At 37.5% G+C, this 26,304-nt stretch overlaps 4 protein-coding genes across 7 annotated transcripts; 1 reads left to right on the top strand and 3 right to left on the bottom strand.

The window, feature by feature from the left end:
- The first annotated feature begins 94 nt into the window (after positions 1–94).
- On the top strand, positions 95–1,598 carry LPA19 (photosystem II 11 kDa protein-like protein). Of its 3 annotated transcripts, XM_016319347.3 has the most exons (4): positions 95–198; positions 425–608; positions 699–1,111; positions 1,266–1,598. In XM_016319347.3, exons 2-4 carry the CDS (start codon positions 527–529, stop codon positions 1,401–1,403), a joined length of 633 nt encoding a protein of 210 aa, XP_016174833.1. In that variant the 5' UTR covers positions 95–198; positions 425–526; the 3' UTR covers positions 1,404–1,598. The 3 variants fall into 3 exon arrangements, with proteins under 3 accessions (XP_016174833.1, XP_016174834.1, XP_020966885.1); XM_016319348.3 differs by lacking the exon at positions 95–198 and having other exon boundaries at positions 230–608; XM_021111226.2 differs by lacking the exon at positions 95–198 and having other exon boundaries at positions 472–608; positions 715–1,111.
- A 158-nt stretch (positions 1,599–1,756) lies between these two features.
- LOC107617566 (imidazoleglycerol-phosphate dehydratase, chloroplastic) lies at positions 1,757–4,699 on the bottom strand. Of its 2 annotated transcripts, none has more exons than XM_016319346.3 (8): positions 4,314–4,699; positions 4,092–4,216; positions 3,748–3,852; positions 3,427–3,519; positions 2,968–3,042; positions 2,713–2,775; positions 2,287–2,396; positions 1,757–2,003 (listed from the first exon to the last, which is right to left on the bottom strand). In XM_016319346.3, the coding sequence occupies exons 1-8, from the start codon at positions 4,546–4,548 to the stop codon at positions 1,976–1,978; spliced, it is 834 nt and encodes a 277-aa protein (XP_016174832.1). In that variant the 5' UTR covers positions 4,549–4,699; the 3' UTR covers positions 1,757–1,975. The 2 variants fall into 2 exon arrangements, with proteins under 2 accessions (XP_016174832.1, XP_020966884.1); XM_021111225.2 differs by having other exon boundaries at positions 2,287–2,423; positions 4,314–4,675.
- A 1,668-nt stretch (positions 4,700–6,367) lies between these two features.
- LOC107617205 (uncharacterized) lies at positions 6,368–13,294 on the bottom strand. Its single transcript, XM_016318963.3, has 9 exons — positions 12,971–13,294; positions 10,483–12,841; positions 10,059–10,191; positions 9,865–9,953; positions 9,444–9,682; positions 9,038–9,124; positions 8,627–8,726; positions 8,335–8,527; positions 6,368–8,242 (listed from the first exon to the last, which is right to left on the bottom strand). Exons 2-9 carry the CDS (start codon positions 12,760–12,762, stop codon positions 7,404–7,406), a joined length of 3,960 nt encoding a protein of 1,319 aa, XP_016174449.1. The 5' UTR covers positions 12,763–12,841; positions 12,971–13,294; the 3' UTR covers positions 6,368–7,403.
- A 250-nt stretch (positions 13,295–13,544) lies between these two features.
- LOC107617207 (uncharacterized) lies at positions 13,545–20,908 on the bottom strand. Its single transcript, XM_016318964.3, has 8 exons — positions 17,870–20,908; positions 17,407–17,536; positions 17,205–17,293; positions 16,781–17,019; positions 15,921–16,007; positions 15,633–15,732; positions 15,346–15,538; positions 13,545–15,240 (listed from the first exon to the last, which is right to left on the bottom strand). The coding sequence occupies exons 1-8, from the start codon at positions 20,099–20,101 to the stop codon at positions 14,390–14,392; spliced, it is 3,921 nt and encodes a 1,306-aa protein (XP_016174450.1). The 5' UTR covers positions 20,102–20,908; the 3' UTR covers positions 13,545–14,389.
- Between the last annotated feature and the right edge of the window lie 5,396 nt (positions 20,909–26,304).

The following is a 26,304-nucleotide window of genomic DNA, read 5'->3' as shown; positions in this document are numbered from 1 at the left end:
TTTAAAGGAAGAAGGAAACAATGGTGAGTGGTGAAAACCGAAAAGTAAAAAGGTAAAATTTGTTATTAAGAAAAGGTTTGGGTACATTTTGTAAAATTGGAAACATATGATGTAATGACCATTTTGACCTTGTCGCTTTGGATAAGCCATCTGTTATGGTTAGTGCAAACCAATGAAGTTGAGGCAGAGAGATTTTGGGTAAGACATTCTCGTTTCTTCCAAATCCAAAGTTGTAGGCTTCATTCTCCCTTTCAATTTTTTGCTGTCAATTCAGATGGGCTTCTGTTTTCAGTTCCTCTCTAATGTTTTCATTTTTTCAGCATTATAAGTTCTACTTAATGTCTTAAAATACATGATTATCAATCATTTAGTGTAGTACAAAGTGGATGAAACTTATGAATTTCATTGTCATGACTCAACCAAGGTGAAATGCTATGCTTCGCTAGCAAGATTGTAAGATACCATTGCAGCCTTGTGTATTCGGTGGATGTAGCTTAACATTTCTGAGATTTATTTACAAAGAAGGATGGCAATTATCCTTGCAGCAACCATGTGTTCCATTACAAGTTTCAAACCAGCTCAAGCGATCAAAACATTTGATTTTGAGGGTATGTGTGTGCTAAAAACTCAACAACATAATTGCACTTAGGCCTTAGCAATAGGTCATTCATTTATTGACAGCTTCTACAATATAACAGATAAAGTGCAATCCAGGTCTAATATTGCACTGCCTCCTTCGGAACCTTTGTCGAGTCGCAGGCAGCTTATAGTCGGTGCTGGCGCTTCATTGGTTACCACGGCGTGTTGTTATGGTTTATCTCCATCAATGGGGTGGGCAGAAGAGAAATCATCTGACAAAGAGGATGATGATAACAAAGGGATTGTTGGGGACATCACATCATTGTTTGATCCTAATGAGAAAACAAAGAAAGGGAAGGTGTTGCCAAAGGCTTACTTAAAGTCAGCAAGAGAGGTTGTGAAAACACTGCGTGAATCTTTGAATGAACCACCTGATGACATTGCCAAATTTAGAAGAACTGCAGACTCAGCAAAAGAGTCAATTAGAGAGTATTTGGGGAGTTGGAGGGGGAAGCAGACTGTTGTTCAAGAAGTATATACTTTCTTTCAACTCTAAGTACATTTTATTACATGTCTTGTATAAAAGTAGATCCTTCGTTAATAAGATCATGCATCCCAAATTACATGTTATTCTATTACTGCTTGTTATCAAATATATCATCATGTTTTGGGTTTATTGCTTGCAGGAATCATACGTTATGCTGGAGAAGGCAATTAGATCTTTGGCGAATTTTTACTCAAAGGCAGGGCCATCTGCACCATTGCCGAAGGAGGTTAAGTCTGAGATATTGGACTACCTAAATATTGCTGAGGAATTTTTGTAGACAAATCACACCGTTTCAAGCCACAACATCTTATGATATATAGTATTTACTTTGAGAATCGTTAGATGATAATATAGCCAAACATAAAAAAATCATCTAACATTCTTAACTATCAATTTTACATAAAGATAATTACAATCTGCATGTAAATTGTCAATTTAATTTTATACCTTTATGAGAGGTGTTGTTTAGATATCTCGGGGGAAAAAATAGAATCAATTTCATGTCCCTTTTTTTTTCCCTTATGCCTAGACCTTGTCTTTGGCACGACATGCTTGATTTCTTAGATTCAAATCAAAAGGTTTTTAAATGGATACAAAATGACAGACAAAGGAGTATGCTGCACGCACTAGTTAAGAAAAGCAATACAAGAAGATTTTTATTTCTATCTCCAAGAGTAAATGGATGCTACAATATGGTTTTACAGAGGCCAGTAACTTTTATGACAAATACAGGCACACAGCACTGGCGCTTATCATCTTTGACATCTATTCTAAGCACCTTCATTTTGGATGAAAGTGTGTGAAGAACTATGGAAGTCCGCTTATATAGATAGTAGGAGCTCAATCCAATTAACTTCTTGACAAAACTCCTTTTGAACTGCATATATAAAGAGGAGGCATAATGAACATATTTAACAAGTAAATTTGATATAATCTCATTCAGATATAAAACATAAACTGTACGATTGATCGGAGAACTGAGAACATATTTTTAATTAGACCCTTACTACTTTACCAACTTTCTCGCTTTAGAGGAGTATGATTGTTTTATGAAAGGACGAGGCAAAAAAATGTGAACGATTTCTAAATTCCAGCAGAGTTATATAGTGGATAAATAAGATATTCATAGTAGAATAAAATCAGGTCCAAAGATATCAGACCTTGGTATTGTTCCACGGCGACGTGGATCGTACTCTGTTGCTTGTCGAAGAGCCCTAGCAAAAGCTTTGAAGGTTGCCTCAATAATATGATGGGAGTTTTTTCCGGCAAGCTGTTCACAGAGGAATACATATGTATTCTGTTAACAGGTTGTTAGATTTGTAATAAAAGAACACCGACTAGAAAAAGAATAAAACCAGAGAAATTTGAAGTTTGAAAATGTACTCAACAAATGAAGACCATAGAAAGAGCCATGAGGCAAAAAGAACCTATATTTTCTAACCCATGTAGCTAAGGACTAATTGAGAGGCCTAGCCACCTAGTACAACATCTATAATAATTATACTTCTGTGACGATATGCAGAACTATACTTCCAAATGCAATTTCTATAGCTGATTAAAACGACCAAGAGCCGATGTCTCAATACCTGCCGAATGTGGAGTGTCATGCCAGAAGTATTCACCAGGGACTGGAAGAAATGCTCCACCAACTACATACAGGATACCAAGAGTACTCATCAATGAAGAATAGAAATAAAGGGAAAAGTATAGCCAACAGAAAATACAATAGAGTGTCACATTAAAATAAATCTATGCTGGAAAAATTAGGGGCTCAACAGTCTAAAGCTTATTCAATAAAATTCTAAGCTCAATGATGAAATAATCAAATGAAAGTGCACTACCTGAGCATCATATGTCCCAACCCTCTGGGTAGGGATATCCAAATTATAACTTAAATGTGGCCGGCCAGATAAATCCTGGACAAGGTTAGGAAGAAGGATGTAAGTATTAAGAACAAGCAAAATTTATTTGAGAAAAATAAGCTTACAACAAATGGGAACATAATTCACACACTTCAATAGTCCCAAATTATTTTTATGTACATTAATCAGCATGATAATATCGGATTGTTGAATTTGCAAATGTAATACCAAACCTACTCCAATTATCATATGCCTAAGCAAGGAAAACATCACACCTTCTCCCCTAATAATAAGAAACAACTAAGCATTGTTCCACTATATGGGATTGATACATGGATTAACATCAATGTGTTCTATAATGAAATCCTATTCACACCGTTTAAATTTAAACTTTGACTAATGCCTAATGATCATTTCTGCAATTGGTGTGCGAATTACCAGTGAAACGTGTATTAATGCTTCATCAAGTGGAGCAGAGAAGTCACCAAACCGATTAATACCCTTTCTATCGCCAAGAGCCTGTAGCAAAGCCTGAAGATGGAGTAATAGACAACACTTAGATTAAACATAATAGTTAAATGCAAATATCATTTTTTTTTTAAAAAAGTGCATAATTATAAATCTAACTATTATAAGGTAAGAAACTGAGAACTAACATATATACTGTTGCCAAATATCATATAATGAAGCATGTTACAGTTTCTAGGAACAGACCAAAAAAAATGAAAACACAGTTCATATAGCTGGTGTTTGCAGTACCGTTCCAATAGCAAGAGCAACATCTTCATTTGTGTGATGATCATCAATATGTGTGTCACCTGTAGCCTTGACATGAACGTCGAACAACCCATGTGAAGCAAGTTGCTGAAAAAGCACAAGTCATAACCATGTTTAGTTCATGTGACTCATTTTTAGCAGCCATGATTTTTATTTCCAAGTTAGAAGGAAGCAAACTTTTTATGGACAAAATCAATTATGAAATTTAGAACAAATCTTTATCAACAGTTCTGAAGCTGTGGGCTAACAGGAAGTGTGCTTGAGCAGTAACTGAAACTTCAAATAACATTCTACCAAAGAAGCAAACATAAATTGAAATTACTGACATCTAGCATATGATCAAGGAAGGGAATTCCAGTACTACTATCAGCAACTCCACAACCATCCAGGTTTATTTTGACTGAGACATTAGTCTCCTTAGTGACCCTTTTCACCTCACCTGTTCTAGCACCTGAAAATGATGAATTAAGACATTCAAACTCATTGGAAAGCCACCATTTGAGGAGAGAAAAAGGTAAAAGGAAGAAAGCTTGAGGTTTTGCGTTGACCTGAGTCAACTGGCAAAGCTGATGTAGCTGGAGAGTTGTTGTCTCTCACCAAAGCAGCACAAGAGACGTTTATGAGAGGGTCCATTCGGGTGAGACTGCGGTGATTCACTGAAAAGATTGAAGCTTTGGAATGTAGGGGTGTTGGATTCAGCGTCCTCTGAAAAAACCTAACCCTAGATTTGAGAAGCAGGGATGATGGGCATTTTGGAAGACATGGAGGTGCAGACAGCTCCATTCAGATTTCAGAGGACGGAGAAAATCGCAATTTTCAAATCGTGATTTTTCATTTTTCAATATTTATTCACCGGTTCCTCTGTTTGCAAGAGGATTTCCAGTTTTCCACTTGTCATCATTACAGTATCCTATCAATTAATTATGCATTAAATAATTTATTCATTAAAATAAGAGTTCTAAAATAGCGTCCTTAATAATTTATTGGGAATTTTTCTTAAAAAAAGGAATTAAAATTTCTAATTCATTAAAAATATTTTAGATCATTCCTTACAAAGATTAGGTAAAGCCACAAACATAGATTAGGTAAAGCCTTAAAATGACAAATTTATCTGTGAAATTATAGTATTTTAAAACTTTTTACTTTTTTTGTTTTTTTGTTTTTGAGAAAATAATAAATAAGTCTTTAACTCTCTATACTTATCTATAAGGTTGTGGTTCAATCTCCTTATTTTTGGTCTATGGACATTTGGGTTTCGAGAATTGAAAATACATTTAAGTATCTAATCTTCTCAAAACTTGAACACATTGATTTCTACTGTTCACTTGAGTTTGTCAAACCTAAGACCCGATACAAATGCCTATATGGGAGAGTTTTTAAAATGAGACAAATTAGACCTAAGAATTAATGTGTCCAAATTTTGAAGAAGTAAAAAACTTACATGTATTTTCAAATCCTCATAAATTTAAATGTTCGCATACCGTTTCAATGATATCCCACGATCAAGACAATTGGCTGAATCCCGTGAAACCATTTCATAGAAGTTCATTGATATCCTCTTTTTTTAAAGCAAATCGACTTCGATTCTTGAATAATCAATATCACTTCTGTTTCTATTGTAACAAAAGATTCTCTTTTTTTGTGGAAAGGGCCTGTATCAATAATTATTATTTTACGTATGGACAATTCCTCAAAATCTTGTTCATTCGGAACAAAATATTTTCTTTGTGCGGCGGTAAAAAAAACATGCTTTCTTGGAGAGAGATACTATTCCACCAATCGAGTCACAGGTATCTAACATATTGATATCTAACCATTTTCCGCAAAGTGGTGACGAAGGGTATAACTTGTACAAATCTTTCCATTTTCCAATTCGATTCGATCCATTCGTTCGTAGAGCTATTTACTCGATCGCAGACATTTCGGAAAAACTTTAGCAGTAGTATTGGTCTTTTGTAGTTTTCGTATTTGAAGGCAGAATAGAGATATTGTTGTTGTTCTTTTTTCGAAAAAAAAAACTAAGAGTCTAATTTCAGTAGAAAATAGAATTCTGAATTGTAATAAACTATTGTTATCATTCATTAGAATGATAATCAAATTTTAGTAAACAATTTCTACTTAGTCTATTTAGTACTTAGTCTATTTATAAAGTAGAACATTTTTATCAGTCTCTTTTTTTTATTTAATGAATAATGATATCTTCTTTATATTGCTATTTTCGATTATTCCAATAATAAAATTTCGAAACATTAAAAAAAAAGTAAGTGGACCTAACCCATTGAATCAGAACTATATCTACTATTCTGATATTCAAATTCGATATAGATGAAATTGATCTTTTTTTTAGACTTCTTTTTGATTTGTACTTCGTAAGAATTAGTCGATATTTACGATTAAATTCTCCCGTTCCTCAAGATTCTATAGGAATATTTTTATATTCCCTTTCTACAGCTTATTCCAAGCTCCAAAATACAAGTCATTTTTTTTTTCATTGATCAATATGTCATTTTTTTTAATGCAAATATACTCTTGAAAGTTAAAACCCTTATACCAGATCCAGACAAATGAAAAAGAAAAAGAAAGGGAAAGTCAGAGAATCCTATTTGTGCGTCCATACCACAAAATTGGCACTTGCAGCTGCAGCATGTTCATTTCAAAATTCCACCAGCTCTTGAGCAACAATAATGTACATAAAAGCTCTCAAAATGAGGAAGGAGCTACTATCCTAAACGACCATAAAAGTGTTACAACAATATAATTCTACATCAAACATCAACCTTACATTGGTTACAGAAAGAAAAAAGAACAAAAAACAAAACCTTCCCAACCCATCCAAACATCCCCTTTGCTAAGAAACTTCTTAACATCATACAGTCAGAGGATGTTATCTACAGCAACACAGTACACAAAAGGATAAAGTTCGTGTTTTATACGAAAATCCCATTTAAGTCTTCATTTTGAATTGCACAGACCTTTTGAGGAACATATAGACAAAATTTCTGGATGAGGAACTTGGGCAGACATGGATCAAACAAATGAGCAGAAGGTGCTGTGGATTGGAAAAAGAACTTTTGGTGTCTTGCTTTCAGTAAATGGCCCATCAAAATGAAGACAAGTCAATAAAAAATGCTGCCAACCAAAACCAAAACCTAGTCTAGGTATCTCCAACTGACAATGTCATGTGAGCAAATTGTGAATGCCACACAAAGGTTGAGAAGGAAGACTAATAAACTCCTACGGACTCAGACATCAGATATAAATGTTGTGAATCATAATCATCTACAAAGGATCTGCAGGTGTACAGAGGATCATCGCATATTACAGGTCGGCAACCTCAACCATTTGATTGACACGCCTCTTCAGCTAAAAGCACACATCCTGTGCAAACAGCTCCTTGAAGCATTATGGCAAAAGGATAATTGACATGAGATGAGGTCAACTTGGAACCTTAATTAGTTCGTACTTGTTGATACAAGGATCAATTTATTTTATCTGTCCCTTGAATCAATAGAGAAGCTATTCAGCCTTGAAAACTGATTGCTTACAAGGCATTGAATCTTTTGAAGAAAACCTGTGAGATTAGTGGCATGGGCAGTAGTAGACTCAAAACATCAGCAGCACCAGACTAGATCAATGTTTTAAGCTGGATCAGTTTCAGAACTAGCACCAGATGCCCTTGGGCTAGTTTCATCCACACACATTTCACGTGATGCAACCTCTTTGTCCAAATTCTTTTCTCCCTCTAATACAATTTCATCCTTCAAATCAGATTTCACTTGCAAAGAACTCTCATCAGCATGATTGGGAACAAAACCAGACACATCCACGACTTCATTTTTCTCCTTCGTAATTTTACCCTGAGATAAATTCACTGATTGATCACCTTCAAGAACCTCATCACGGGCATCATTCATATCAACCTCTTTAGAAGACAAAGCATTATCTCCCACTTGAGAATCCAACCCTGGATTAACGTCATCAGTGTGCGTGTGACATTGTCCATCAGAAACAGGTTGTGCCAGATTTTTCGCAGAATCAGGGTCCGAACATACATTCACCGAATACAAAGCAGCAAGTTCATGGCAATCTGGAGATGGAGAAACTAATGGAGGACTGCTCAAAGAAGTGTGATTTTGACATTTCACAGAGGGATGCAATTTATTATTACCAGGAAAAGCTGTCACTGTTTTATTGTTTGTTTCTAGCACATCATCCCTGGTACTAGAAGGAGAAACACATTTATTTGAAACAAAATCAGATGATCTATCTGCAGAATGAGATTTGGTGCTGTCAACCAAAATGTGATTATCCTGTTCTTGAGAAGCATCACTAGAGTCGTCGTTTATCTCATTGTCAGGATTTGAATTAGCATGATCACTTCGTTCAGGATCTTCCAGAGCTGAGGAATTCATATCCAACTTACCAGCCATATTAGGCTTAGTAACAAATTCATCTCTAGTTTCCATTTTCTCAACACCTGATGAGAAAGATAAGTGAAACATGGGTACCATCAAATAAAAGTAATTAGCTGAAATTAGAGTTCAAAAGAAAATGCAGTGGTTATAATACCATCAAGTTTTCCTTGTTTGGCTAGCACTTTCTCCAACATATCTATACCAGGGAAGACCAACATATTCAATGACCTCATTTCCTGTCTGAGTGATTCCTCAAGATGCATGAAGCCAAAAACTGTTGTCCATGTATGAATCAGTTCAGAGATTGCTGGAATAACCAATTTCTCAACCTTCAGAGAGCAAAGGGCCTTCAAATAGGGAAATAGAGAGGGGAAAAGAAGAATGTAAGTCAAACTTTTGTATAGACATTGGATAAAAGGAAAATCACAGAAAATTTCCATGTTTACCAATTCAATGGCAGAAAAAAGCCTGCGCAACATCCCCTGATGCCTATACATATGGCGAGTTCCAATGAATGGCATCTCTGCTAACTTGGTCCCATGGAACCTAAGACAGCATATTAAATGGCTTATAGTTAGTTCAGTCTCCTTTTTCACAGTAATAAATAAGGACAAACTGAACACTTTTAACCGAAATCACCATAAATATGGAAAAAGTATATGCATGTCGTTAGCGATTTTGGTCTTCACAGTAGATTTAAGGGACTAACATTTTTCCCTTGTATTTTCCTACATTGAACCAACACTAGCCAACTCCCCATTTTTTTTTTTTTCACTTTTTTGGTCCCCTAGCATTCCCCATGAGTTAATAAGGATCTAAAGTTTATCCAAATACAAAAGACAGTCTGAAGCATGCACCTGATAGAAGCTGCAGAAATTATTTCATCGCCTTGCTCCAAAATCGCAGTATAAAAGCCAGTGTAATTCAACCGGCTGAAGTTTGACCTACAAGAAATAAGACAGCAAATAAGTCTATTAAGTAAACTGCAAAAGTGAGCATGTTGCAGCAAACAATATGAACTCAGCTAGAGGGAACAAAGCAAACTATGGTCAATGGTAAACAGGGATATAGAGATTGTAGTGACCAATCCACTTGGTAAAATCATTTTTGTAGATTGACCAACCCCTTCCTATTTGAAGTTTTAGAAACTGTATGAATATAATTTTTTTCTTAAAAGAAAAAATCACGTCAGAAGAATGAAGTGCTCACAAATCAAAACTATATGCATATTATATAAAAAAGAATATGCATATTATTGCTTACCCACTATTATATAAAACATTATGTATTAAATTGACCCCACTTCTCCTATCAATAACTGGCAAAAAGCATTCATCCATCACAGTCAGTGCAACTGCTAGCTTGGAGTTCCATTCAACCCTCTGCATAATTCCCCTACTAGATGCCTCCGAGTCATCTTCTGTTCTATGAATGAGAGACCATGTGAAGCCTCCATCTATTTCATGCCTGGTACCAAGGTATTTCTTCAAGTGCTCAGAAAGCTGTCAAAGCATTAAAAGTATACTTCAGAATCAAGCCATAGTGCTACCTGAGTTATTTCTGTCAGTTTCACTGCTTCTTTGCTGTTAAAACGTAAAATATATAAATTCCTAGAAAGAAGAGTTCTCCGACACTTAAAATGTAAAGTCTTATAAACTGCTGCACGACAAACTGTAAAGGGTACCTCTTTGCAGTCCCTTCCGCAAAAGGAAGGGCTTGACATATCGGAGTTAGTAGGAAGGGTTTTCATCTCCTTAGCACAACATTCATGAACTACAGAATTGTAAACACGTATATTAAACCTTTAAAAAAATGACAAGAGCACAGAGCATATCGAAAGGAACTTCCAATCCAAACAAAGAGAGAGCAATTGTATACATTTTTTATCGCATAAGTTGCATCTATGTAGGGCATTTAAAGTTGATTCATCTTCTTTGTTTACAGGACCACGGACTACTCCACAAAATTTGCATGTGCAATTCGGACAATGCCATTCACCGGGGGGGAGCATCTGCAACAATTATAGAAGTTGCTCAGAATGGGAAAGAAGCTATCTGTGATGCCAAACTAAGCTATCTGAAGTTTTCTTTTCTTTTCTTTCTTCTTCCTTCTTTTTGGAAGGAACAGGGTTGTAGGGAACATTTTAAGATATATCTTCTTTGGTGGAAGAGTGTCCATGAAATCCAATTATTGGGATCTTTGATGAAGTGGAAGAAGAAGGGGGAAAAAAAGAAGGAAAGCATAAACTGTACAGAGAACGATAGATTAGGCAATAAAGAATAACCTTGACATGACATATTACCTGTATATTCAAGCAACTCAGATGAAACGTTGATGGACAACCATCACAACAGATCAAATCCCCTCCATCTCCACATATACCACAAGTATCATCATTTGGATCATTACCATCAATATCTACTGCATGGAAAGCAATTTTCTCAGAATTCTCTTGTTTATTCCATGCATCTATCTGGCACTGTAGAAGAGAATCTCCAGAATCCAAATATATGTTTTGATATGGCTGGCGCAATTTACTTCCTGCATGAAGCCCAAACTTGGAAACAGTGAGTATTTTACTACAGCAACTACAGTGAATCCCATCCCTGGTGACCCATCCCTCCTGCATTACACGTTTCCTTCTACGATACTGAACCTTTTGGCTTAACTGTACAGCTCCAGAGTCAATCAACCAGGAAAGCACCGTTCGTTTGCCCATATATGGAACATAGTCATCAGAATCTGAATTTGACCCTATGTTGGAATTACGAACCAATAAAGTGCACCTTCCATGTTTCTTACTTTTCCTCCCATGTAGTTGATGAGGATCATTTCCTAAAAGTGATTTTTCAGTTCCTTCATTTGTGTGAAGGTCAACTTTCTTGCTTGTAGATCTACAACTGTTAACAGTATTTTCAATCATTTTATTTTTCATCGACTTACACCCCCGCTTTAAAAAGGAGCTTAATTTCTCTTCATCACTATCACTTTCCATGCCATTCATATCACGCTTGTTGCTTAAAGATCTCCTAATGCGAGGTTCTTTTCCACTATCACTCTCACTATCATCTCTTTCCTTCTTCTGTTTCTTCTTCTTCTTCTTTAGTTCTCTCTCCATCTTCTTCTGAGTATTCCTTGTTAACTGACTAAGCACATCATCTCTGATACGAGCAAAAGAAGAGCACTCCCCTTTGGGCTTGGCCCCAGGGTCGTCAGCACTCAATTGCTTCTGAAGCGCCTCATAGGCCTTGATGATGGACCAATAGGCTGTACCCCCAGGATTAATGTAAACTGCATCAAGATAGTCTCTCTTCCTCCGAGGACGATAGTCTATGGTCCAACCTGCATTAAGAAGCATCTCCCGTATCTGTTCTCGTAGCTTCTGCTTTTCTGTGCCACTACCACGCCTTATTTTCTCCTTTTTAGTTCCTGCTGTAGTTGGGGTCTTTTCATGCTTTATTTTCTCCTTTTTAGTTCCTGCTGTGGTTGGGGTCTTTTCATGCTTAGGAGTCTGTTCATCGTCCGAGGTCCCCCTCTTTAAAGACTTGAAAGCTTTAATGCACTTCACTCCCACATTCAATGATGTGCCACTGTTATCTGAATCCTGGTCATCACCCTTACTGTCGTTACTTGACAAAGATTTTCTTCTTGCTGCCAATTTCTTCTCTGTCCTAGCATGTAAACCTTGTTTCTTAACAGGGCTTTTTTCCAAGCAAGATGAAGGATGGATCAGAACATTCTTCTTGGCAATGCCCTCAGCCCTCAAACTTCGTTGCCCTTCTACATGTTTGCGATTATCAACGTGCTTTGATGGCTTACACATCTTCTTATTAACCATCACCTTTAAAACACCATTTTTCCCTTGAACCCTAATGGATTCATCAGACTTAAACTTCTCCTTCGGCATGGGCTGAGGATGCTGAGCTGCATCCCACTTCTTTAATTTACTATCTCTTGGGTGCAAGTGACTTGCCTTATCACAATGGGAGTTCTTTCTCTTATTAAGGGTGTGTCTGCTTGAACCAGTTTTGAATTCCCTATCAGTGCCACCTCTGGCAGCATGCATTGCTCCCCCAAGCCTTTCCCCTCCAAAGCCGCCCCCATTGCTATCTACATGGCTCCTTCTCATCATGTCTGCATCCATAGCATCGTATTCATCGAAATCAAACACATCAATCTTACTAAGTTTCTTTTCCCTCCTCTCTGAACCATTTCCCTCCCCCATCTCATCACCGTTATGACTAACGTCCTCAAACCTCTCCCGCTTCCTTCCAGTTCCACCATCACCAGCCTCGTCCCGCTTAACAGCTGTCAAACCATTGCATACTCGAATGGTCTCAGGACCAAGCCCTCTAGAAGGTGGCATCAATAGCTCCTGACTCGATTCCGAATCGCTACTACTTAACTCAACCTTGGGCCTCTTCTTCCCTTTCTTTGATGCATTCAACTTCCTGGAGCTGAAAGAACTACCAACCCCACCACTCAATCCATCACCTTTCTTCCTAACAACCAAACACCCTGAAGATCTCTTGTTCTTCACCAAAGCCCCAGAAGGGCCATCGGATCTCATGCCCGGTTCCATCCAACCAAGAGAATAAAAACCCTAAATTCCAAAACGCACCATCCCTCGTAATTCACCGCAAAATCCTAACTGGAGAACCCTAAATCAAAGGCAAAACAGATGCCTCAGCACAGAGCCCCAGATCCAAAGGGAGAAAGCCCTAAACCCAGCCAAAATGGTAGAATTTGAAATTTTTTTGGGGAGGGGGGTGTTTGGGCGAGAGTCTTACCTCGCCGGAAACGAACCGAGAAAAAAGGAAAGCCTTGCCGGATGATGCTAAACGATGACGCAATTCGCCAGATTGATACAAAGACGAGGACAGAAAGATTTTTATTTTTCTAGATTGGGATTTGCACTGCTGCTTTTATGGAAAACAAAAAGGGCAAATACGAAGCTACGTTCTTTACAGTATTGTTTTTTTTTTTTCCTTGCATTCGATGTAAGTGGAATATGGGAAATTACCGCTGTTTATGATGGCGCCACGTTAACTGTGTCTTGCAGTGTTTTGGTCTTTTGGACTTTTATGATGACGTGACACGCAGTTTGGTTTAGATTGGTTCGGCCGTACAAGCACAGTACTTCCGAGTTCTTATGAATTCCAGGAGTACTTCGTACGTACTGCTCCATTTTTTTTCACATGAAATTTTTTTTGGAGCATAGACAAAATAAATTAATTTTTTTCCACAGATTATCTTTAATTTGCTAACATAAATACATAATAACAATAACAAAACTTCAAATATGATATAATATATGATTAGAAGGCACTGTAAAAAAAATGAGAGAAGAATGAAATGGAAGTATTACAAGGAAGGACAAAGGAGCTATAATTGTAAACAAGGATAGAAAGTACTACAAGAATAATATTTATTGGAGACGGCATCTAGTGCCATTTCGACATCAAACACCAACTCTACCTCCACCTTAACTTAATTACAGAGGGAAACAGAACAAAACCAACACTTTCCCCACCCCATACAACATCCCTTTACATCATAGAGGCAAACAAAGTGCACCGGAAGATAAGGTTCCGGTTTCTATCCGAGAATCTTATTTCAATGCCTTCAATTTTGGTAGGAGGAACTGGGGCAGACAGATCACACGGATGGATAGAAAAGATGCTGATCTTCCAATAACAATTACATAAAAATAAAACATAAAAACTAAGTTTCTTGCCTCCGTCAAAATGTAGACAAGCCAATAAAACAATTCTGCCAATCAAAACCGAAAATTGATCTAGCCATCTCCGATTGCTGATGTCATGTGATGAATTGATTTGGCCAAATAGTGAATGGCACACAGCTTGGGAAGAAAGCCAAATCCATATCATGAAGACTCGTATGAATGAAGAGCATCAGCAATATTCTTCTAATGTCAGTACAAAGGGTCTACTGAATTGTTGCAAGTACAGGACAGCAACTTGAACCATTTGATTGAGACCCATCCTAAGCAAAAAGGCAAAATGGACCAATTTATACTTCACTTGAATCAATAGAAACTATTCATACTATCCAGATTAAGCCATGACCAAAAAAGCCTTGAAATTGATTGCACACAAGGCGATTAAATCATTGGAAGAAAGCTTGTGGGGAAAGTAGTATGAGCAGAAGAAAATAAATTATCAGCAGGACCGGATTCGGCCATTTTTTTATGCTGGATCAGTCTCAGAACTATCACCAGATGCACTTAGCTCAGTATCATTCATATGCATTTCCCGTGAAGTAAATCCTTTGTCGAAATTTTGTTCATCCTCACGAGCATTTTCATCATTCAAATCATATCTTACTCGCAAAGAACTCTCACCACCTTGATTAAGAATAGAACAAGAGATATCCACGTGTTTATTATTCTCCTCAAGCAAATTCACTGATGGATCAGCTTCAAAAGCCTCATCATGGGCATCATTCATATCAAACTCTCTAAAAGACAAAGCATTACCCCCCACACGCAAATCCAATGCTGGATTGATACCATGCTCCGAGGGATCACAATTCATATCAGTGTATGAGTGACATTTCCACGCAGAAACAGGTTCAACCATATTTTCTGCAGAATCAGGGTCAGAAAAAGCATTCTCGGAACCCAAAACTGGATTTTCATGGCAATTTGAAGCATCTATTGGAGGAGTACTCATACAATTGTCCTTTTGAAAATTCGCAGAAGGATGCAATTTATCATTACCAGGAGAGGCTGTCACTATTTTATTGTTCGATTCTAGCACATCATCACTGGTACTAGAAGATGAAACGCATTTATCTGAAGCAGAATCAGATAACCTATCCTCAGAATGAGATTTTGACCACACATTCCTGTCAACCAAGATTTTGTTGCTTTGTTCTTGAGAAGCATCACTAGATTCATTGCTTATGTCATTGTCAGGATTTGAACTAGCATCATCGGTTCCATGAGGAGTTTGCAGGGCTGAGGAATTCATGTCCAACCTACTAGCCATACTGGGATTAGTATTAACCTCATCTCTATTTTTAATTCTCTCAAAACCTGTTGGAAAAGAAAAGTCAAACATGTGGATAGTAAAACAAATAATTTGCTGAATGTAGAAAAAGAAAACAAAAAAAAGCATTTTCCAAGGTTATAATATAATACCCTCAAGTTTTCCTTGCTCCACTAGCAGCTTCTGCAACATATCTATACCAGGGAAGACCAACATACTCAATGACCTCATTTCTTGTCTGAGTGATTTCTCAAGATGCGTGAAGCCAAAAGCTGTTGTCCATGTATGAATGAGTTCAGAAATCGCTGGAATAACCAGTTTCTCAACCTTCAAAGAGCAAAGAACCTTCCAACAGGAAAGTAGAGAGGTAAAGAGAAGAATGTAAGACAATTTTATATAGATATTGAAAGTAAGTCACATAGTAAACATCAAGTTTTACCAATTCAATTGCACAAAAGAGCCGGCGGCACATCCCCTGATTCCTATACATATGGCGAGTTCCAATGAATGGCATCTCAGCTAACTTGGTCCCACGGAACCTAAGACAGTACAAGAAATAGCCCACGGGTAACTTCAGTCTGATTATTTTTTTCGCAGTAATGAATAAGAAAACTCAACATATTAACCCCTAGACTATATATAAAAAACAGGAAAAGTATTCACTGTATGAGTATAAGGCTCTGTAAAGTTTCATAGATAATGAAAGGCAGGGTCTGAAGCATAATACCTGATTGATGCGGCGGAAATCATTTCATCCCCTCGCTCCAAAATAGCAGTATAAAAACCAGTATAATTCAACCGACTGAAGTTTGACCTACAACAGAAAAGAAGGCAGAAATTCTCTTTAGGCTAAGAAGTATGCATGTTGCAAGAAAGAAATCATACAAACTATGCCATGGAATATAAACAAAATTAATGGAAATCTGTAACACAGTGAAGAAATGTTTACACAAATACAATGTTATCCCTTAAAGTCTGTCACGATGACTGTCTTGAGCACAGATTGAAGGTTGCGATTGCAGTAGCATGTCCCAGCTATCTAGGTTTCAGCATAAGACATATTTCACTGGCCCTGGCAATAGGTTACACCCTATCAAAAGCCAACATTGTACTGCTGATACTGTATCCCATGCCCTATTAAGCAGTATCTAATTCACCATAAATTTGCTTTAAAGAAGGCTTATGTTCAAGGCTTCTGTATTCTCAGCTTAAAGCCATTCCAAGTGGGCTTGTCTTTCTTATTCAGAGATTTGCTCATCTTTCTACGCCTTGACAACATCTTATCCTCCCACTTTCTGTTCTTTCTAACGATTTATTTTATCATGAGAAAACTAATTCTAACACAACAGAATGTAAAGCATTTCCTACTGTTTGTACTGCGGCAAGAGTTAATATTTAAAGTTCAGCAACGGATGGTATATTTAAGCAATTCTGAAATTTTGTGAAACAATATGCATCTGGTAAAACCATTTTATGTATCTATCAATCCTCTTTCTAACTAATTAAATTTGCAACCAAGTAACTCAGATATGGAAAAGAAGGAAAAAGGAAGCACTAGGTGCATTCCTGACGCTCACTAGTTCTTACCCAGTATTATATAAAACATTATGTAGTATATTGATCCCACTCCTCCTATCAACAACTGGTAAAAAACATTCATCCATCACAGCGAGTGCAACAGCTAGCTTGGAATTGCATTCCACCCTCTGGCTAATCCCCCTATTAGCTGCATCTGAGTCTTCATCTGTTCTACGAATGAGAGACCAAGTGAGGCCTGCATCTAATTCATGCTTGGTACCAAGGTATTTTTTCAAATGCTCAAAGAGCTGCAAAAGGATAAACATAAACCTCAGAATCAAGTCTCAGTGCTACCTGAATAATTTCTATTGTGCTGCTGCTTCTTTTTTCAAGTTTTGATGTAAGAATTTAAAAAACATATTTCCTAGAAAGAAGGGTCCTGCAACTCATAAAATGTACTTAAAAACTACTGCACAAGAAACTGTAAAGGTACCTCTTTGCAGCCCTTTCCGCAAAAGGAAGGCCCTGAGAAATCAGAGTTAGTAGGAAAGGTGTCCATCTCCTTTGTACAACGTTTATGAACTACGAATTCAGAAACACATATACTAAACCAATTAAAAAAAGAAGTGCCAAAAGGACATCATAGCATATTGAAAGAAACTATAAAACTAAACAAACAAATAGAAATTACATACATTTTTTCTCGCATAAGTTGCAAATATGCAGGGCATTTATAGTTAATTCATCTTTGTTCACAGGTCCACTGACAACTCCACAAAATTTGCAGGTGCAATTTGGACAATGCCATTCACCAGGGGGAAGCATCTGCAACAAATATACGGGTTCCTCAGAATGGGAACAATTCTCCAGGATAAACTATTATGCAGCCAAATTAAGCTACCAATATAACCACTATCAATAAAAAAAATACAGTTGTTTCATCTTTTATCAATTATAAATAAAACTTTCATCCAAACATTTGAGAAAGAATGATGATCCCAACAATGAGATCCAACTGTCTCTCTTCCACTAAAACCATTATTCACACAATATATTTTAAAATTCCCTACTGCTCCCACTGAGAGACAGAGAGACTTGTACAATCAGAATTTAAAGAATCATGCCAGATGGCAAATAGCTGGATAAATGTATGTATACCTGTATGTCTAAGCAACTCAGATGAAATGTTGATGGACAACTATCACAACAGATCAAATCCCCTCCATCTCCACATATACCACAAGTATCATCATTTGGATCATTACCATCAATATCTACTGAATGGAAACTGATTTTCTCAGACTTCTCTTGCCTACTCCATGCATCAATCTGGCACTGTAGAAGAGAATCTCCAGAGTCTAAATAAATGTTTTGATATGGCTGGCGCAATTTACTTCCTGCATGAAGCTCAAATTTTGAAACTGTGAGGATTTTACTACAGCAGCCACAATGAATGCCATCTCTTGTGATCCATCCCTCCAGCATCACTCGCTTCTTTCTACGATACTGAACCTTTTGGCTTAACTGTACAGCCCCTGAGTCAACCAACCAGGAAAGCACTGTTCGTTTCCCAGTATATGGAACAAAGTCATCAGATTCTGAACTTGAACCTATGTTAGAATTACGAATTAACAAAGTGCATCTTCCGTCTTTTCTACTTTTCCTCCCATGTAAGACATGGGGATTGTTTCCTGGAAATGATTTGTCAGTCCCATCATTCGGTTGAGAGACAATGTTCTGGCTTTTAGAGCTACCACTGTTGACAGCATTTTCAATCATTTTAGTTTTCATTGACTTACTTCCTTGCTTTAAAAAGGAGCTTAGTTTCTCTGGATTGATTTCACTATTCATGCCATTCATGTCATGCTTGATGCTGGAAGATATCTTAAATTGACGCTCTTTTTCACTGTCACTCTCAATATTATCTCTTTCCTTCTTCTTCTTCTTTAACTCTTTCTCCATCTTCTTCCGAGTTTTCCTTGTCAACTGACTAAGCACATCATCTGCAATAGGAGCAAAAGAAGAGCTCTCCCCTTTGAGCTTGGCCCCAGGGTCGTCATCATTCAATTGCTTCTGAAGTGCCTCATAGGCCTTGATGATAGACCAATAGGCCGTACCAGCGGGATTGATGTAAACTGCATCAAGATAGTCTCTATTCCTCCGAGGGCGATAGTCTATGGTCCAACCTGAATTAAGAAGCATCTCCCGGATTTTTTCTCGAAGCTTCTGCTTTTCTGTGCCACTACCACGCCTTATTTTTCCTTCTTTAATTGCTGTAGTTTGGAGTTTTTCATGCTTAGGAATCTGTTCATCTTCAGATGCTACTCTCTTTGAAGACTTGGGAGCTTCACTGCCTTTTACGCCTACATTCAATGAAGTGTCACTGTTATCTGAATCCTGCTCATCACCCTTACTGTCCTTACTCGATGATTTTCTTGTTGCTAACAGTTTCTTCTCTGGCCTAACATTTAAATCTTGTTTCTCAATAGGTTTTGCTTCCGAGTAAGATGAAGGGTGTATCAGAACATTCTTCTTGGCAATCCCCTCGGCCCTCAAACTTTGTCTGCTTTCTACAGGTTTGCGATTATCATAGTGTTCCAGTGGCCCACCCATCTTATCCTTCTTAACCATCACCTTCAAAACCCCATTTTTCCCCTGAATCCTGATAGTTTCTCCACAGTTAAACTTTTCCCTCAGCAATGGCAGAGGGCGCTGAGCTGCATCCCTGTTCATCTTGAACCTATTATGGTCAACATTATCTCCTGGGTATGAGCCAGTTGCCCTGCTGTGGTAGGAGTTTTTCCTCTTATCAATAGTGTGTCTGCTTGAACCAGATTCAAACTCCCTATCAATGCCAGTTCTAGCAGCATGCATTGCCCCAGCAAACCTTCCTCCTCCTAAACCACCCCCATTATTTTCAAAATGCCTCCTTCTCATCATGTCCACGTCCATAGCATCATCATATTGATCAGAACCAAACGCATCAATCTTACTGCGCTTCCTTTCCATCCTCTCCAACCCATCCTCCTCAGATAAATCATCCCCATTACGCCTAATCTGCTCAAACCTGTCCCTCTTCCTGACAATTTCACTGCCACCAGCCACGCCTCGCTCGAATGCGTTCAAACCATTGCATACTCGAATGGTTTCAGGACCAAGCCTTCTAGCAGGTGGCATCGGTAGATCACCACTTGATCCCGAATCTCTACTCAGCTCAACTTTGGGCCTCTTCTTCACTTTCTTCGATTCATACATCTTCCTGGAGCTCGAAGAGCTGCCAACCCCACCACTCAACCCATCACCTTTCTTCCTAACAATCAAACACCCTGAAGAACTCCTGTTCTTCACAAAAACCCCAGGAGGGCCACCGGATCTCATGCCCGGTTCCATCAGACCAAGCGGAAAATATACGAATTAAGCAAAACAAAAAAAGGCTTAAATCCCCCAAAATATCATCCTCAATAATTCACCACAAAATCTTAAAGGGAAAACCCTAAATCAAAGTCACCAGCAATCCCTCAGCACACAGTAGCAGATCTGAATCGTAACCAATCAAAATGCAACCAAGCCTCCCACACGCCAGAAAGAAAACCCCAAACCCTACCAGAATGGAAGAAAAAAAAAAGAAAACAAAAATGCGAGTTCTCTTTTTTTTTTGTTGGGGAGGCAAGGCGCCGAGAATCTTACCTCGGCAGAAAATTGAACCGAGAAAATAAACCTCGCTCGGTGACGTCGATCAGCAGCGTAATTCAAGAACAATGCGACCCACAGAGAAAGAAAGATGGGAAAAAACCCAATAGATAATTTAAGGTTCGGATTTGCAGTGTGATCGCTCTTCTGTAAAAAAAAAGTTTGGCAATTACCGAACTACGCTGCTCTCTCTCTATCTACCTATCTCTGTCTCTCTCTCCTTCCTCCTTTTTCTTTACAGTGGTTTTGTTTTTCTCTTTTATTTTACGTTTCTTTTTCTTTCTTTGCATTCGGTGGAATTGAAATTTGGAAAATAAACAGAAAATACGCGCAGTACGTAGAATTCTATTTTCCCCTCCAATTTTCCAAGTTTGCTTCAGTGGTTACTGGCGCTGTTGACGCTCTTGATGGCACCACGTCATGTAGACCCTGCATGTTGGACTTTTTGCGTGACGTGGCATGATCGGAGCGGTCCTGATATGGAGTTGGAGGCAGTTATTACACGAACAGTTTGGCCGATGGGAAATCCGATGCTGGGTACTATGATGATGAATTTTCAAAGAAGGAAGAAAAGGAAATTATTTAAAATTATTTTTTAGCAAAAATTCATTTACAATTATTTTTATATAAATTTAATAGTTAATAATTATTAAATAATTTTTAATTAATTTATTATTTAATAATTTTTAATTATTAATTTTATGTAAAAATAACTGTATATGAAATTTTATTCTTTTTTAATATTAATAAAAACCTGATTGTAAAATGAATCATAAATAATTAAATGAAGATTTTTGGTGTGTTTAAATTTAGCTAATTCATCCCCACAATCATTCTTTTTTTTACATACATGAACATGATTGAGCATTACACTCATTTGTTAGCAAGTTTGGATTACCGCTACAAATAAAAAAGTTGCATAAGAGTAGTGCAAAATGACAGAAATTATTTTTTTATGGGAGTTAAGGTGGTGTATTGACTAAATATTGAGAATGTAGGTGTATTATTGAATGGTGGGATTCAATTTTAACACGGTGGGAGGCGTGTTGACAGTGCCTCAGAGACGTGTTAGGCAATGAAAATACGCATGTCGGTGTGGTGAGGTGAGTTAGAGGGATGTGTGGCACAGTTTTGCCAACACGGAAGAGACGTATTGTCTCTGAATCTTGACAGGTCAGCAGAGTCTTTGCTCTTTTTCGAGGAGTCTGGAACAACACAGGAGGGCGTGTTGCAGGTGGTCTGCATACAAGAGAGAGTCTCCCACTCCGGTAATCAACAACGTTCAAAGTTTCATTCAAAGTCTCTCTATAAATTGAACTTTTGGAACCATTTCTCATGCATGAATGCTTCATATGTTCATTATGAGAGAAGAAGTTGAGAGAGTGAAAATAAGTGTAAGAGTTAATTTTTTTTATGTTGTTGTTGAATGCTTCACAATTTGATCGTGAGAGAAGAAGTTGAGAGGCTGAAGAAGAGTGTTAGAGTTAGGGTTGTTTGAAAAAAAAAATATATATATATATTTATTAATTTGTAGTGTTTAGAAATGGTACGTAATTATACGACACCTGAATCATATCATCAATTATTTGGATCATTCAGTCTATGTAAGTTCATAATTTTATTATTTTATGTATTTAAATTATTTTTTTATTTTTGTTATGGTTAGTAATATATGAAAATATAATATTATTATTTTGGAATCATTTTTTTAATAATATTTATGAATAATATTTTTAGTTCTCAAATATAATTATATATGTTTTATTTTATATAAATGTAAATATTATTTAAACTTTTTTTTTAATATAAATGTTATATATGTTCATTTATTTTTTAATATAAATATTATTATTATATTGGTTTTTAATGTTTTTTAAAAATAAAAATTATTATTTGTACTAATTATTATATATAATATTTAAATAAGGAAATGTTTTTTAAAAGTCTCTCTCAGTGCGCTTCATCTTTTTTATTTATTTCGGTGTATTATTTTAAGTTGCCAAATTTTTATTGGGTAGGTAATAAAAAAAATCAAACTGAAAATAATAATTTTAAAAGACACTTACTAATTTTTTAAAAGAGACATCCAGTGCTTTTAATGGATGAATAGAAATAATAATATTTTATATTTATGTAAATTATAATTATAAATATATTTTTTAATATTTTTTATTTATTTAAATTAATATTTAGTGAATAAATATGTTTTTGTTGAACTAGTCAAATAGGAATTTGATGGTTCGTAAATTGGATTTGTCGCTGACGTGGAATCCGATGGTTGAAAATTACTTACGCTCAACGGGATTCTACCACGTTTCTAGGACTGGGTTGATAAGAGGATTTTACCCCTTATTAGCTGTTTTGGTAGAAAGGTGGAGGCCAGAAACTCATTTGTTTATATTGCCAATGGGTGAGGTTACTGTAACACTGGAAAATGTCACTCATATATTTGGCTTACCCATTGATGGAGAGCCTGTGAGCGGATGGACAGATAGTAGTAACGACTTCGTACAGAGCCAGAGCATTGCGATATTCGGTCACCAACCGGCTCTCAGTAGTTCTTCGAAATCTTATATTAAGTTGGATTGGGTTCGAACTATTAGAGACTCAGAGCCATTGGATACCGAGGAGTCTATTAAAAGATATATCAGATGCCAGATTTTTTGTTTGTTGGGTTCAACCCTATTCACGGATAAGTCGACCGCATATGCCCATGCGAAGTATCTACCCTTGCTTCGCGATTTCGAGCAGATACATACTTATAGTTGGGGTCAGCATGTCTCGCACATCTTTATAGAGCACTATGTCATGCATCACGATATGATACTAAAGAGATGGATGGTCCTCTTAATTTGTTGTTTGTTTGGGCATGGGAGCGACTGCTGTGTATTGCGCCCGTACCCAGACAGTCCCTTCCACCAGTTGAGATACCAGTTGCCATGAGGTAACAATTTCTATTTTAGTCCTGCATTATATTGAGAATGCATATTTGATTGACGGGATATGTTTTTTAATTTTTTCGATGAACCGTATTTCAGGTGGAGTCGTCCATATCGGAGCAAAGCTTGGTTATCAAAGACCGTAGAGGTATTTAGGCAGGAGATAGACAACATGGATGAGGTAAATATTTAAGGGTCATGTGATTACCGTATCCAAACTTTAATATTGTTGTATCCAAACATTAATATTCTAATATTATCTGGCAGTTTGTGTGGCGGTCGTACGAAGGGTTGATCATACTCGATGAGTTACATGGACACATTGAGGTGTGTGACATCGTTGCTCCATTATTGTCATTCGAGTGTGTCGAATGGCACCCTGCAAATCGAGTGATGCGTCAGTTTGGCTATGCACAGCCCCCCCGGCAGTAGCAAGAAAAATTCCATTAAGTGAGCATAGTGTCATTATTCGCAGAGTGCAGCTTTATGATTGGACAGTTTTACATGGGAGATGGACAGAGGAATGGGGCAACCGCCGTAACACTTGGTTGCGGGATCTACACCCCCTTCCGACTTGGGACTTTAGACCGTCGGTGGAATACCGGGATTGGTACGTGGGTTTGCAATGCTTGAACGCACTAATGCATGGATAGAAACTCCAGAATACGTGGTAAAATATTCTGACACCATCCGCCTCCTCAGTCCCATTGTACAGTGGTCATATTTCTATTTGGACTATTGAGCCAGGCATCTTCTAAGTCATGACCGAGAGCCACCATGGCAAAGCTTGATAAGAATCATCCCAACCACCGAAAACTTTGGCTATGGACTTCTGCTTTGCCAACCAAGCCTTTCGGTAACTGATGGTGTAGTTAAACCTTGACTGAACTTCTGCAATTATAGATTTGACCTTGATGGACAGTTCACTCTCAACCAATGGCATTATAGCCTCAGCAACCGTGTTCGAGTCTAACTTGGAATGATCTTATGAAATCGTTCCCATGGTGCATGTGTGTCTGCCGTTGTATCTCTGTATCCCCCAACAACCTTTTTCTGTATCAAACTGACTCGGATAAGCCAGTCGCACCCACGCCCATACGTCTTGCATTTTGCATAGAAAGTCAATGGTTCAGACTCAAAAACATTGTAGTCGACTCCTCTAGAGATAGTGTAACTTCTAATTGCTGCGACGATAGACTTTCTAGAACTATACTCCATTCCTATCCTGAACTCTCCGTCCTCAAGATCAACAACACCTATAAAAAGCAGAAATCATCATTCATTAATCCATCCGAAATATAAATTTACAAAAATATATTATTCACTCATCACGTACCTATGTTTGCATATTCTGAAAATTCCGGTGCATTCATCGCATCAAGATCCAAATTACGTATAAAAGGTGGGACGTTCATCGGTTGACTGACTGCGGGGTGAACCACCACATTCTCCATTTCTGCTTTGACTCCCACATCACCATCATCGTCTTCATTGCCAGCTTCATAAGTGCCTTCGAAGTCCTCTTCGCTGTCACTGTTCATTCCTTCATACACTACAGCTCTATCATCCTCTATATCTAAATCATTTTAAATCTCATCTGCCTCTACGTCTTCAAACTCAATATACAGCTCAATCTGTGGCTGTCGCATTTGAGTTTGCCGGTAAATCTGGAACATATTTTGCATACTCTCCTCGTCAGTGATCGATATGATATCAAACTGTATTAGACCACTAAAAACTATAATTGAATTCTGGTACAATATACTGCTCACTTTCCTCAATATACTGTTCTCTATGCTTTGACAGAGACCATTTTGAAGCTCGATAAACGTCATGGTCATGGAACCACAAACGAAAACAGTTTCTGACACACAAACCTCACTCCCTTATGAGTATTTCGTATAATCTCACCATTACGATACACTATCACGTTTGCGGTACCCTCCATTACACTGGCAACATACTCAAAGAACACTCTTCCTCGCAATGAAAATGGTACCGGACGTTGCCTTATATAGATAAAGTACTCAGCACGCCTACCCCCGTGTTGCGATCACCAACCAACCAGCTTTCGACACGTGTAACACGCCCCCCGTGCTGACTCAGCACGCCCCCCATGTGTTGCAGGTTCGTGCAACCAAACTTCGCCAAGTGGCATTCACGCCCACCCATGTGCTGACTCAGCACGCCCCCATGTGTTGCAGTCTACAAACAACACGTACCCCCGCATGTTGAAAGTGTCTTCTGACACCATCAACTGCAAAGACACACACTGCACCCATTTTAAATTCAAACACCAATTGTAATCCCATAGCCAAATTATTTTGCCGCAAAATGATTTCAGCAAAAATTTAAGATTATTCTAGAATATACTTCTACTTGGATGTTACTATATCTTTATTAGAAAGAAATAAATAATAATAACAATAAAGTCTTGACCCACTAATTAAGATCGGTTACATGAATCAAATGACGTTATTAAACTCTATTATTTTATAAAGAGGTCATTTACATGTAGATCTCATTTTACTACCTCATAGATGGTCTTCTTAAGTCTTTCTCTGTCTTTCACCCCTTATCCATCTTCTATCTCATCCACCCTCCTGACTGAGTGTTCTGTCGGTCTTCTTCTCACATGTCTGAACTACCAAAGCCGCGATTCTACCATATTTTCTACAATAGATGCTACTCCAACTTTCTCTCTCTTATATCTTCATTCCTTATTCTATCCAATCGCGTATAGCCCCTCATCCATCTGAACATCTTCATCTCTGCCACACTTAACTTATGTTTGTACTCTTCTTTAGCTGCCCAACACTTTGTACCATAAAGTATAGCTGGTCTGATAGCAATGTGATAGAATTTACCTTTAAGTTTTAAAGGCACTTTTTTGTCATATATAAAATCTAACGCACTCCGCCATTAACCAGCTTGGATTCTATGATTTATATCATGTTCAATCTC

Source organism: Arachis ipaensis, chromosome B9 (assembly GCF_059453495.1).
Source record: "Arachis ipaensis isolate K30076 ecotype BB chromosome B9, ASM5945349v1, whole genome shotgun sequence".
NCBI lineage: Eukaryota > Viridiplantae > Streptophyta > Magnoliopsida > Fabales > Fabaceae > Arachis > Arachis ipaensis.
Note: the sequence above shows the minus strand (reverse complement) of the source record. Positions and strands in the feature narration are given on the sequence as shown.

What these genes read in the sequence shown, in the direction of transcription:
- LPA19 (XM_016319347.3), top strand. Translation starts at nt 527, where the DNA reads ATGGCAATTATCCTTGCAGCAACCATGTGTTCCATTACAAGTTTCAAA. An exon ending in CAAAACATTTGATTTTGAGG is followed by an intron (nt 609 to 698) that starts GTATGTGTGTGC and finishes ACAATATAACAG; the next exon opens with ATAAAGTGCAATCCAGGTCT. An exon ending in AGCAGACTGTTGTTCAAGAA is followed by an intron (nt 1,112 to 1,265) that starts GTATATACTTTC and finishes TATTGCTTGCAG; the next exon opens with GAATCATACGTTATGCTGGA.
- LOC107617566 (XM_021111225.2), bottom strand. Translation starts at nt 4,548, where the DNA reads ATGGAGCTGTCTGCACCTCCATGTCTTCCAAAATGCCCATCATCCCTG. An exon ending in AGCTTTGCCAGTTGACTCAG is followed by an intron (nt 4,217 to 4,313) that starts GTCAACGCAAAA and finishes CATCATTTTCAG; the next exon opens with GTGCTAGAACAGGTGAGGTG. An exon ending in TCCTTGATCATATGCTAGAT is followed by an intron (nt 3,853 to 4,091) that starts GTCAGTAATTTC and finishes GTGCTTTTTCAG; the next exon opens with CAACTTGCTTCACATGGGTT.
- LOC107617205 (XM_016318963.3), bottom strand. Translation starts at nt 12,762, where the DNA reads ATGGAACCGGGCATGAGATCCGATGGCCCTTCTGGGGCTTTGGTGAAG. An exon ending in TGAGTTGCTTGAATATACAG is followed by an intron (nt 10,192 to 10,482) that starts GTAATATGTCAT and finishes TAATTGTTGCAG; the next exon opens with ATGCTCCCCCCCGGTGAATG. An exon ending in TTTTTTCTGCCATTGAATTG is followed by an intron (nt 8,528 to 8,626) that starts GTAAACATGGAA and finishes CCCTATTTGAAG; the next exon opens with GCCCTTTGCTCTCTGAAGGT.
- LOC107617207 (XM_016318964.3), bottom strand. Translation starts at nt 20,101, where the DNA reads ATGGAACCGGGCATGAGATCCGGTGGCCCTCCTGGGGTTTTTGTGAAG. An exon ending in ATTTCCGCCGCATCAATCAG is followed by an intron (nt 15,733 to 15,920) that starts GTATTATGCTTC and finishes GTACTGTCTTAG; the next exon opens with GTTCCGTGGGACCAAGTTAG. An exon ending in GGAGCAAGGAAAACTTGAGG is followed by an intron (nt 15,241 to 15,345) that starts GTATTATATTAT and finishes CTTTTCCAACAG; the next exon opens with GTTTTGAGAGAATTAAAAAT.